The sequence below is a fragment of the Leishmania major genome, chromosome 29 (assembly GCF_000002725.2).
Source record: "Leishmania major strain Friedlin complete genome, chromosome 29".
NCBI classification, from domain to species: Eukaryota; Euglenozoa; class Kinetoplastea; order Trypanosomatida; family Trypanosomatidae; genus Leishmania; species Leishmania major.
In genome coordinates this window covers 607,388-620,398 of record NC_007270.2, presented here as the reverse complement: position 1 = coordinate 620,398, position 13,011 = coordinate 607,388, and the positions used below count along the sequence as shown (strand labels likewise).

At 55.7% G+C, this 13,011-nt stretch overlaps 2 protein-coding genes across 2 annotated transcripts; both read right to left on the bottom strand.

Annotated features, from left to right (window-relative positions):
• Nucleotides 1-3,456: 3,456 nt before the first annotated feature.
• LMJF_29_1390 (putative RNA binding protein) lies at nt 3,457-5,790 on the bottom strand (the record flags this gene model as incomplete). Its single annotated transcript, XM_003722171.1, has 1 exon — nt 3,457-5,790. One exon carries the CDS (start codon nt 5,788-5,790, stop codon nt 3,457-3,459), a length of 2,334 nt encoding a protein of 777 aa, XP_003722219.1.
• Nucleotides 5,791-8,605: 2,815 nt separating this feature from the next.
• Nucleotides 8,606-10,582, bottom strand: LMJF_29_1380 (conserved hypothetical protein; the record flags this gene model as incomplete). The annotated part of the gene is made up of 1 exon (XM_003722170.1): nt 8,606-10,582. One exon carries the CDS (start codon nt 10,580-10,582, stop codon nt 8,606-8,608), a length of 1,977 nt encoding a protein of 658 aa, XP_003722218.1.
• Between the last annotated feature and the right edge of the window lie 2,429 nt (nt 10,583-13,011).

The following is a 13,011-nucleotide window of genomic DNA, read 5'->3' as shown; positions in this document are numbered from 1 at the left end:
CGCAGCCTGCAAAACAAACATAAAAAAAATGCCGACCACACATATAGTACAACACGAAACAGCAAAAGACTCCCGCTTCCGTGTGCCGTCATGCGGTATGAGGGAGAGAGCTAAAAAAACGTCGCCAAGCACATACGGAGGAGATGGCTTGGAGGAGGAGGGAGGGCAGACGATTCGAGAAGCATAGAGCACGCGCACAACCACAAAGCGAGCTAAACACGCATGTCCCAACGCCAAGACGCACACAAGAGCACATTCTCGTCGCTGCGCATACACACCAGCCAATGGAAAGGGGGAGGGGTACCCACATCCACACATACAAGCAAACGACGCACGAAGCGAAACAGCCACGTAGGGAAGGAAAGGGCGAGGGTGGAAGTAGACTCACCAACGCGCATGAAAAGAGCAGTTCAGCCTAAAAAGCGAAAAAAGGTGAGGGGGAGAAAAGGAACAGATTCATGGAAGACAAGTTCCTCATCACGTCACATTGGAAAAACAAGCACAAACAATAGAAGCACAATAACAAGTCGGGAAAAAGGCACAAATGGAAGAAATCGGAAATATACCTAAGAGAGGGAGGAGGGAGGAGGGAGGAGGGGGGGGGGCATAAACAAAAATGAGGAGGTCATGAGCAAGGCACACACGTACAAATCTGCCGACAGAGAGCGAACGCAAAACATAAGAAGAGAGTGTGCGCGCGGTTGTGGAAGGGACGAAAGAAATACGTACCAGTGGGGAAAAGCACACCGAGAAAAAGAGAAAAGAAAGGGAGGAAAAAAAAACAACAGAGATGAGCAAACCGCATTTATGTGTGAATCACGAACGCATGAAATAACGTACAAAGAAACATGACACGGAACTACATATATATATGTAGAAAACAAAATACATGTTAAACAAACAAAGAAAAAGGTAAGGGGAGGCGCCAGAGCATTGGAGCATGACCAAAAACACGCACATACAACACACCACACACACACGCGAAAATATTGACCGAAAAAAATAAGCGATAAACGAGGCGAAAAAAAAAAAGAAAAAACAAAACGCATGTGTACGCGTACGCAACACATCACACAAGAACGCAACGTTCGGGTCTACATATACGTTACTGAGGTATGACGAACAAAAAAAAAACATTGTGTGGAGTCGAGGGGTCAAACAACGAGAAGATAATTCAAATCCAAGAAAAGAACGAAAGACATGAAAACACACACACACACATGGTAGAAGAGGCTGTGTCGCACGGAGGCAAGAGAGATAAAAGGGCGGGAGTAGAAACGGAAACAACATGAACACATAGCAGCAGGGAGCACGAAAAGAAAAAAAAGTGGAGCTTACGTGGAAGTTGTCGAAGGATGAGAGGGGAGGGGGGGGGCAGAGAACAGATAGCCCCGTAATTGTAAGCTGATCAGCTCCACCGAATCCCTCTTTCAGTGATAACTCGCCCGTTGTACTGAAACAAAAGGGTTGAGTACATATATATATTTTTTTTTTTGAACCGCAAGCAGAGAAGCGAGCCTGGGTGTTGAGGGACCTGCGTGTTTATGTACGTGTGCGCGAGAACGAAGAGAACATCTGCAAGACGCTCAGAATAGGAAGAAACAAAGCACCGAGTCGTAAAGAAAGTACGCAAAAAAAAAAAAGACGGAAGAAAGCGTGCGTGTTAGAGAAGGGGAAAGGGAGGGTCAGGGAAGGGGCCCGTCACATACAAGAGACACGAAGGAAAAAACACGAGAAGAGCAAGCGAGGAAGTAAGAGAGAGATGGAAAGGTAGAAGGTGCAGTAAGGGGCTCATGAAGACGACTACGTCTTCGTCACACACTCACAGAAGAGAAGAGACGCACATATATGTCTATCCAACCACAGCGTGCACATTCCGCCATCACCGCTTCAACAGGAGCACACATGAGAGAAAGAGCGATGGGATAGAGAGACATACACGCACACAGAAACAGACACTCAGACGCATGCGTGCACATCCCCGAAACAAGAAGGAACGTGCGCATGCGCATGCACGCGTACTAAATACAAACAATGTACCTGAACAGCAGAGTGAGAGACGAAAAAAAGGGACGAAAAGGGGGTCACGAAGAAAGCATCGAAGCACGTACACAACAAAGAGCGACCATATTTCAGGCACACATTTTGCTCTCTCCTCCTCTGCCTTCCATCCTGCCTGTCACTCGCCTGTGCGTCGACCCAAAGAACGGCATGGGTGGGGAGAAGCATGAGGAAGGGAGGGGAGATGAAAGAGCTGAAAAAGAAAGCAACGGAGACACACATGATGGCACCACTTTCCCGCACCACCATGGGAATGAGACGGGCCAAAGGACAACGGGAGCCGACGAGACAGAGATTTCGCATTGCCCACACAGATAGATACATACGCATACGCACATGAACTTACCGACCTGCAAAAAAAACGAAAACAAAAACAGCTCTCCGGAAAAAACAACAAAACGCCAGTGAGCGCACTACTGCAAACTATATGCAAGACTCATTAGCAGACCAACAGGCTACCACACAAAAACGAGCGCAAAAGCAAACAAAAAAAAAGACGGAAGGGAAAAGGAACCAAAGAAAATGAAAACCCAAAAAGAGGAGGCGGTGGCGTGGAATCGGTAGTAGAGAGATCATATAGAACGAGAAGAACTGGAGTGGCAAGTACTAAGACAAAGGCATCAGAAACGCACAAACCATACAGACAAGCACGCACATCGCAAAAAAAAAAAAACAAGAAAAAATAGGTGCTCCGTAAGAAAGAGATCAGTCACCGTTGCTGCAAAACACGCTCACACATGCACTCCAGCGCGCTCGTGCATGCACTCACTCCATCACATTTGGTCGCGCGTGTTCCCCCTCCCTCACTGCTTGGGAAACGAAGAGGAGCATGGCGCGTAGCGGTGAAAGCCAAACAGCGCGGCAGCGTATTCACTGTAAAAGGAGGGAACAAGCACAAGGCACTACACGGAAGAGGAGGCTGCAGAGAACCGACACATGTGAGCAGCATAAATCGGCGGGGAAGTCGACAGGGGCAGAGCAACCATAGTAGAATCACGCGGAAACAGCAAAAAGATAAAGCAAGAGCGCGTAACATGAAGAAGCAATATACGCACATCAACTTTAGAGCCACAACAGAGAGGGGGTGGGGGAAGAGCACGAGAAGAGCGGTCCATACACACTTAAAGACATGAACATATATATATATATATATACTCCTGCGCGCATTCGCTATGGCAGTTTAGATACGAGCAAAGCCATCCATGCGCCTTGGAAAAGAGCTGGAGAGAGGAGCACGGTGAGGCGTGCGAGGTGGAAGGAGAGTGCCGGGAAAAGCACGGCCGGAGAAGAGGGTGGTGGTGAACGGAGGTGGACGGAGCAACGCGTTCACATTCCTCACCTTCTCCATTAGGCTTGTACACACTCATCGTAATACAACTGATGTGCACCAGAGCCTCAGCTGTCCACGCACGGTGATGAATCCAGCGCGACGGTGCGGACGAGGCGCATGCTGTACGGGTTGTTGCGATACCTCACTGACCCCGACACACCGCTTCTCGGGGTTTTGGTCCGGCTACCGCTATTCACAACCACGGCCGGGGGGTATAGCACATACGGCGAGGGCACCGCAGACTTCGTCTGCGGTGACGACGTAGTCTCACAGACTTCCGGTTGCATGGCCGCACCCATGGAGAGCGCGCCTTCAGCGCTCGCGTATGCCAGCGGCGCACCGTAAGCGGCGCACGGTGAAAGATGTGGCACCCCGGCAAGGGCCGCCACGGCGGCTGAACACACTGTTGTCGCTATGTGGCGCTCCATGCGTCGCTGCCAGAGTGGCGCTACGTCGCGCTGGTTGTCGCAAGCCCGGTAGGCACTCAGCTCAGCGCCGCCAGTGTTGCCGTACTCGTGAACCGCCTCTGACGACGCCGAAGACGAGATGGGGTGCATGTTCAGCTCCATCGGGTCGCTGTAGCTGTACTCCTGATAGAAGTCGCCGTTCGCGTGGTAGGCACCCTGGACGTCACCATGGTTCATGGGCAAGCGCCGCTGCTGGTGCTGATGCCCGGTGTACGGAGTGTGCACGGCCGTGTAGGCATCACTCAAGTAATTGCCCATCTGCGTCGCAGATGGGGGGCTTTGTCGGCGGCGTGGCGTCTGCACAGGTGTCTCCCTACCGATGCGGAGCGGCGTGTGTGCGTAGACGTCAGCGGCGTGGGGCGGCGAGCTTGGGGTGGACGTGGTGGTGGTCGGGATCGCCACGTTCGCCAACCCGCTCTCGGTCGCTTCCATGGAGAGCGCCGGCGGCAGCGGCACGTGGCGAGTGCGAGTCGAGTGGGGCTGCTGTGGAGCAGTGGGCGACATCGTCGTGGAGAGGATGGAAGGAGAGGAAGGCGTGATGACCGCTGCTGGCGGCACAGCCGACGCTGGGGACATGGCGGCGCTGCGCTGCTGAAAAGTCCGGCGCGGGGCCGGAATGCCGAAGCTAGCGTGCTGTGCACTCTGCGAAGGGTATTGCGGCGTCGATGGATGGCTGCGGTGCACAGGCGACAAGTCTGTGTTCACGTAACTTGCCGACAGCGTCGGCGGCGGGGGTGGCTGCATGACGCAGTTAGAAGCGGCGCTGTACTGCTGCTGCTGATGCTGTGACACCGACACCTGAGACGGATGGCTGATGCGGTGATAGCCGACCGTACAGGTGAGGGGCGTGTGTGCCTCGCTGCTGTAGGCGCTGCTGTAGGTGCTGCTGCCGTCGCACAAGGGTGCGCATGCGCCCCACGAGGCGGGCACAGCCTTCGCCACAGATGCGCCGTGGTGGCGCCGGGCGTGACGAGAGCTGTTATCCTCCGCCAGCTTGGCCATCAGCGGCACCCCGTTGCAGGAATCAAACGGTGTTGTGTTGTGGATCTCGCGGCACGCCCGCATCGCTGCCCCGGCCTCCGCAAAGGTCACAAAACAGATTATCGTCTCGTGCTCCTCCGGCCCAGGGCCTGGGCGCGACGCCTCTGCCTCCTCCCCTTCGGTGCCCTCGGAGGGAGACATCTGCTTCAGGCGCCGCCCTCGCCCAGGGGGGGAGGCCGGTGGAGCGTCATATGTATCGCTGTGCACCGAGACGTCACTCACGTTTCCGAATTGGCTGACAAACACCCTCATATCCGCCTGCGTGATGCGCGCCGGAACGTTTCGGATGAACAGCTTGCGCACCTGCTGGCATCGCTCGCCGTAGAGGCCGCCGTCGTGCTTGTTCTGCGCCCATTGCGTCACTACCTCCGGCATTGCAGGCGTGGTCGGCGAGGAGGCCAGGCGGAGTCGAAAAAAAGCGCGGGCACGCAGTGCGTCCTTGTAGCTCGTGAACTTCACAAAGCCGGTCTCCTTGGAGATCCCCGTCTTCACGTTCAGCATCACCTTGGCCGACACCACGGGGCCAAAGTTCTCGAACAGCTCCTGCAGATCCGCATCCTTGAAGGTGGGCGGCAGCTTCGAGACAAAGATGTTGCGATCGCTGTGCCCGGGCTCCACGGATAGGGCATTCACTGCCCACTCCCAATTGCTCGGCTCATCGAGAAAGTTCTGGAAGTCAGCAACGTTACCAGAAATCTGCGGCTGGGCCAAGACACCGCCACTCGACTCGCTCAATGGGTGCTCCGAGAAGGACGAGTTGGTGAGGTCATTGGAGACCAGGCCGTTGGTAGCTGGGAGCGCAGAGGATACGGAGTGGCATGGGCTGTCCGCCTGCGGCGCGGTGTTGCCAGCGCCCTGCACGCTGCAGATGTTCTCCGTCATCTGTGGCATGGTCGCACGTGAGAAGGGTGCGAGCACGAAGGCTCAAAAGTGGGCGTGTGAGAGGAGAGAGAGAGAGAAAGAAGGCCCTCACACAAAAATGGTCAAAGCCAAAAGACGTAGAAAGAAGAGGGCAAGGAAGAGGAGAGTGCGCAAAAGCAAACGTCTGCAAAAGGAATATATATATATATATATCGATATATATATATGTGTGTGTATGTGTGTATATACACAAATACGGACAGCGAGAGAGAGAGAAAGAGAGAGAGAGCTTGTACCAACCAACTACTACAGACAGCAGCAGAGGAGAAAGATGAGAGAATAAAAGAAACAATAAAAGGCGAAGAGAGTTGTCGGACGGACGGAGAGAGGGAGGGAGGGAGGGGGAGGAATGGTGTGCTGCTGCCTCGTGTGATTGTGGAGCAAGTAAGCAGAAATGGGTGACACACGGGAGGGAGGCAAACACCACAGAAAACGAACAAACGCGATGAGGACAAAGAACTGAAGGAGACGAGAAAGACAGAGGAAACAACAACGGCAAAAACAACAACACAAAAGTGGGGGCTTGAGAAGAACGAGGAGAGGGAGGGCGGGGAAGGGCGGCTCCGGTGGAAGGAGGTGTGCACAAATAGCAAGTCAAAAGGACCAACACAAAGAGAGACAAGAAATGAGAAAGAACGACAGGAATATCACCGCAAGGCAAGGTAGCGAGGATGGAATATATATATGTATATATATATATATGTACATATACAGAACAGCAAATTAGAAAACGAATACACACGCGAGGTAAGTAGTTGCCCGCACTTCGAACCCAACTGATTTTCCTAGCCGTCTCTTGTTGGTTGGTTTCTGTTTGGTGTGGTAGTCGATGTCAGTGTTGCTGTTTTCCTTTTACTCGTCTGCCTGTTCTGCAACCCGCCTTTTTTTTAGGGTTTCCGCGTACTTTCTTTAGGGTGTGCGCTCGTGTGTGTGTGTGCTCGTGTGTGTGTGTGCGCTCGTGTGTGTGTGCGCTCGTGTGTGTGTGCGCTCGTGTGTGTGTGCGCTCGTGTGTGTGTGCGCTCGTGTGTGTGTGCGCTCGTGTGTGTGTGTGCGTTGTCGTTTCCTGAAAAAGCGCGAGACCGAAGGGAAAAAAGATGTCGGTGGTGTCCGTGGTGGTGTCCGTGGTGCTGATGGTGGTGGTGCTGATGGTGGCGGTGGTGGTAGATGTCAGTGGCTCAACAGCAACGGGGAGCTAATAAGAGAGTAAGGGGAGGCCAGGAGGAGACACACATGCACGCAAGCACAGAGAGGAAAGGAAGGGACACGTTCTGAAAGGAAGCAATCAGAACAACAGGCAGCAGCGGAGGGAGTAACAAGAGAGAAAGAGAGAAAGAGAGAGGCTGGCGACGTGGAGAGTAGAGGACGACGAGGTGTGTGTGTGTGTGTGTGTGTGCGTGTGTGCGTGTGTGGAGTGTTGGGGCGGGTTCGTATCGAGTGAGAATCTCTCACCTACAAGCACAAAATAAACGCACGCAGGGGATGCAGCAGCAGAAAGGCACCCAAAGAACAACAACAAAAAAAGAGATCTGCCTTCCACAACGACAATGCCCTCACAAGAAAAGATAAGACTTGCTTTCTACTGTGTGGCCGAGGTGAGGGTGTGCGTCTGAGAGTTTGCCTGCGTTTCCCCGTGTTACCGGTCCTCGCGTCTTCTTCTACAGCCGTTGATGGCGATACTGAGTTGGGAAAGGTGGTGCGGCAGCACTGCGTCGGTAAGCTTGGGGCAGGGAAAGGGATGGAGGCGGCGCTCTACGTGGGTCGGGATGAGTATGCAAAGGACAGAGAGAAAAAAGCTCTGCTGCTTCTTTTCGTAGTTCGTTTATGTGAGACAGATAGAGAAAGAGGTGGAGCGCTGTGCGAAGTTCTTGAAAGGGGCGGGGGTTGAGGGGGTAGCGGCGTTCCAGACGTGGGCGCTGCGATCGTTGGAGAATTACTTCTATTCGCCGGAGGACGTGGGGTGGAACGGTGAAATTAAACAAGAGAAGAGATGATGAAACCAGTGCAGACCGAGAAGGAGGCGAGTATAGCGCAGCGGAGAAAGAGAGAGACAGGCTCTGACGACGTGGTGGAAAAGGGGACGCGGTAGCACTACGAAAAGAGTTCAGCACCGCTGTCTCACTCCCTCGCGCTCGCTCGTTGCGCTTCCTTTTCGACCAGGCAAGCACGAGAACGGGAGAATACCGACTCACCGCTTTCTTTTTACTCACCAGGGGGCCTTTGCTGTGCAGCAGAGTACGCTGCCGTCATCTGCATTTAGTAGAGGGGTGTCTGTGCACACGCCTGGTGCAGCATCCGTTCGCTGCATTGTTGTTGGTGCCTTCACGATGCCTACTTCGCACTCGCGTCTCGCATTTTGCTTTCTGAGGACTGCACCGTCCGCACGAACAGTCGCGAGAGATATTTTAGAGCAAGGGAGAGGCAGTATGAAGAGTAGTGCTTAGCAGAGAAGAATGAAGCACATCAGCGCCCTCGCTTCATGTCCTCTCGCCTTTTACTGGTTTACCGCGTCGAATTAGTTCTGTGTTATTTTCGTTTTTCGTTGTTGGGGGCGGTGGCTGGAGGGAGATCGGTGGAGGAGCTCGCATTCTGTTTTAGCTGGCATCACCCACAAAAAGAAACGAGACAAAGGAAAAGAGACGCGCCCATCGATGTATTACCCGTCAAACTACAAACCCTGCACGCATGCTCACACATTCACACGCGAAGGGCGCCAAGTGTTGCCTGGGCGTTGCAGCGAGTCCCCCGACATCCCTTCTTCCTCCCCTCCGCCTCCCTCTCCCCCTTCTCACATAAAGTGGACGGTACGACGCGCCGCCTGCGAGGTAGCAGACCGCCTCAGCTCTTCCGACTCCACCTCCTTGTAAGTGTGCTTGAGGGCGCTCTTTGCTTGCCGACGCTCGCGCTGTGCAGCCTTCACAGCCTGCCGGCGCGTCATTTTCTCCTCTTTGGTTTCGTCCTTACGACGAACCGTGAGCACAACATCGACGCCTCGGTGCGCTCTGTCTGCCGGTGCAGTGCCCTCGCTGTCAGAGGCGCAGGTCGGCTTACACACCTGCACCGCATTGGCGCCCTTCTTGGCAGAGCTGCTGATGATACTAGTAGCGGTGTTGCCGCTGCCGCTGTTGCTAGGCGTAGCCCCGGCGCTGATCATGTCCCCCCTCACCACTGTCGTGGTGGTGGTGTCGGCGCCGCCGTTACGGTGGCTATCAGTGTTCTCGGTCTCTGCGTCTGTTAGCTCGCCGCCGCAACGCGATACTGGCGCCTTCTTCACTCTGCGCGCCTGCGCAGAGCGGCGCGGTGCTTGAATCACGTTTGGCTGATTGTAGTACGTCGAGAGCGCGCTGATGGCCGTCTCGCAGTCCAGTCGATCCGCCTTTGACTTCATCTCCATGACAATCAGCTCCTCCTCTTCTTCGCCGGTCGTGCCGTCTCCCTCTGAAGGCGAGGACAGGACAGCTACCTGGTCCGACGGCGATGCCACCGCAGCAGCAGTAGCGGCGGCAGTGGCGCCAGCGTTGCGTATTGCCAAGCGCATGCGCGCGGCACGGCGTATCTCTTCAGTGCCTTTCTGAAATTCCTCCACAAAACGCTGCTGCTTCTCTGGCAGTATCGTCGTCATGTAAACACCGCGCGCGTCCGAGTCGAAGGCGCCGGCGTGGTATGAGAGGTACTTGAGCTGCTGAATGAGGCCTTTGTTTTTGTGCGGCTCTGCAGTCTCGACATCTATGCCAGCCCTGCTTGCCACAAACTCCTCCAAGGCAGTGAGGTACTTATCCATCGGCAGCGCGCCGTGCGTACGAGGGTCATCGGTGTAGGCGTCGTTGAGTCGCGCATCGGCATCAAACTCGTGCATCATCTCCGTGAACTGCCGATCCAACGCCCGCTGGGTGGTGTCGTGCGTCGGATACTCCGTCCCGTCGGCCGCGTGAGTGCGGCTCAGCCCTCCCTCCTCGCCAACCGCTGCGGCGACAACGCGGCGTCGCCGTGCCGTGCCGCGCCGGCGTGAAGCCTTGATGGCCGCCTTCTCGTCGTCCGTCAGCAACCGCCACATCTCGCTATCTTCCTCGTCGAGTCCGTCCCAGTCGTCGGCATCCTCGTCGCCCTCGCCACTGCCACCGCTGCCAAAGACAAGCTGGCGCAGGAAGTCGTCCGTCACCTCACCTTCTACCTCGCCATCAAAGAGCTTCTCCTCCTCTTGCTCTTCGTCGGCCTCACCAGCCACCTCGCTCCCGTGGCCCTCCTCGTCGCGCGGGCAAGCGGCGGCCGCCGGTGGGCAGCTAGACGCCAACGCTGGGTCAGCAGCAGAAGTGGGCGGCAGCGCCGCCTTCTGCGTTGGCGCTCGCAGGTGTGGGGCCTCTGGCTTCTCCTCGTCCATCCAGTCACCGTCGACCCACTCACCGTCCTCCTCGCCGTGCTCGTCGTGGTACTCGCCTTCTTCGTCATAATACTCCTCCTCATACGCTCCCTCCTCTGCATCCGCCTCTCCATCGTCGTACACGCCACACGCGTCGTCCTCACCTTCCTCGGCACGGCGACGGCGACGCTCGTCGTTGAACTCGGCGTTCGCGGCAACGGCATACATGTTAAACTGGCGTCGCGCCGCGTCTTCATCTTCGGCAGGAACGGCGCTCTGGTGTCGGCGAAAGAGCTCCGCCTCGCTCACCCACAAAGGGCCCTGGTCCTCGCCATCAGCATCGCCATACGAGCGGGGCACCAGCTTGTAGGTGACACCCTTGTTACGCGGCTTCTTGATGCGCGGCATCTCTGTAGAGCTAACAAGATTTGGATAGCCTTGTGCGGCGTACAACGTACGCTTCAGGGGTCTGCGGCGCTGGGGTGCACGTATTTAGCAGTCTCACGAGAGGGCCCAAGATGCTGTGAGTCCCACACATACACAGGGACACGAATGCGAAAGAAAAGGGTGCGGTCGCAGTGGCACGCGCGAGTGGGCGTGCCGGCCACACGCGAGACGCAAAGTAAAATCGAAAGTATACAAAAGACAAGCGCACGGTTGCGCGGGAAACAACGGGCCTGCCTGCACGCGTGGAGAAACAGTGGGAAGAAGTGTCTACACCTTTGTGCTCCACCTTGGCACGTTTCCGGTACTCGCACAATCGCTACACTCATTGTGCGCAAGGGAGTGTGGCAGGGAGGAGGAGGAGGAGGGGATGGGGTCAGCATCAAGAAGAAGAAAATGGAGCGAGCGGAAGAGGAGCGGGGCAATAGAGATGAGGGCGGCTCGGCTGGAGCCTTATGCGTGAATAAATGCTCCCCATCGAGATCATAGAGGAGACACCAGCAAAGAAAAAAAGCCCAAAGCAGCAGACCTCATCCCGTGCACGCTCACTTATTCCGTGCGGGGCCTCTGGTCAACGGACAGCGTGGAGGACATCCTGCAAAGACACATGAACGATGTCCGTCGGATAGAGAGAGGCGCTGCATGGCGCTCCTCTTTCTTAACGTCTCTCCACGTCTTTCCATCTACTACACACAGCACTACGCGGGATTTTGCCGTAGAGCACGACAGCAAGTTTGGACTACCCGTCGCGAGAAGTACTGGCACCGCACCTGAGATCCCGGAAGCCGTAGGCACGTCCGTTTTCTTGATTCCTGGAAAGTCTGACGTCAGACTACAGCGGTTGCACTGTTTGGTTTTTTTTTCTCCGACAGTGGAAGGGCGACTCCGCAGACTACACAGAGGCGAAAGCCTCCCCACGCCCCCCCCCCACCCTCTGCACACAGGCACACACAAAGGCTTCCCGGGAGAGGAAAACGAAGAGAGACACAGAAAAAAAAAAGAGCAACACAAAAGAATAATAAGAGCACTGAAAGAACAGTACAAGTCCATAGCAGAAGAAACGAAGAAGAGAGACAGTCCTCCGTCATAGCAGTCAGCGCAGTAACAACATACAGCAAGCGAAAGAAAGAGAGAGAGACCTCGAAGTGAGAGGCATGCACATAAAGCGGGAAGAGTGCGTGAGTCGAGGCTCGCGTATGCGAGAGAAGAAAAAGAAGAGAGTAAATAGTTAGACGCAGGAGAGGCCATTCTCACATCAGCATCCTTTTCAGCAAATGCAGATGTCGCCACAACCCTCACCCTGTTCTGTAGATTGTAAAGCGCCCCCTTCCTTTCTTTTTCGTCTTCACTGTGGAGGTTGCCTTGGCGGACTCTTGCTCATCCAACTTCTCTGCTCACCACGGCTCCCGCGGGCTCTCTAATCCGACGTGCGCGTCGCAATGCGGCAAAGCTGGCAGAGGAGGCTCACCCGCACTACACCCCAAGAAACACAGATGAAAATTGAATGCAAGCCATGACCCGAGCGAGGAGGAGGAAGTGGTGCACCAACGCAGCGCACACAGCAAAGCCAGCTCCCAAGTACGCTCGCGTTCTCCACACACAGAAACACACACACACACACACACACACACACAGATACAGAGAGAGAGAGAGAACAGCACAAGGGGGTTCCAGGCCCTATTGTCCTCAACAAGAGAAGCTGAGCACGCAAACGTTCTCGCCCGCTGCGGCCTACGCAGCACAGTGAGCGACACCGCAAACAAAAAGAGAAGACGCGTATGCGCTTCTCGCTTCTCAGCGTCTCCTTCCACCACCCAACCTTTTCACGAACACAAACACACGACCACAGCTCACCTACCCCTGCCGCACTGCCGCCACATCCGCGTCGTCCAGGACGAGCAGTCTGCCGTCGAAACCGGGTCATGTGTCCCATCGGCTTTTCTTGCCCTCCCTCGCACGCACGCCGCGCCATCGGCGACACACGCACAGGGGTGGACCGCATGCCTTGATCCACACAAGACCGCCCTCAGCGTCCTGCTCGAGGGCGGAGGCCGTGGCGTCTGCCGTGCGTGTAGAAGGGGGTGGCGGTCACGGGGGCGTGCCGGGCGAGCGCAGCAACGCAGTTGGCCACACCCAGGCCAGGGCCCTCCGAGACCTTGCACACCCTGCCTGCATGCCATGCCTCTCCCTCAGTCGCCCCATGCGCGTCGGGACGACTCGCTGGTGCCATTCGGGGGTGCTCTCGTCGTGCTTCCGGCGTCTGCGCCTTATCACCGCAGACCCAGTTGAATGCAGGAAATGTTTTTTTTCCTGACTGATCGACACGATTCGTAATGAGCTGGTCCGAGCGTGATCATAACCACACGTATCTTTGGCACGGCGCCAGCCCAGAC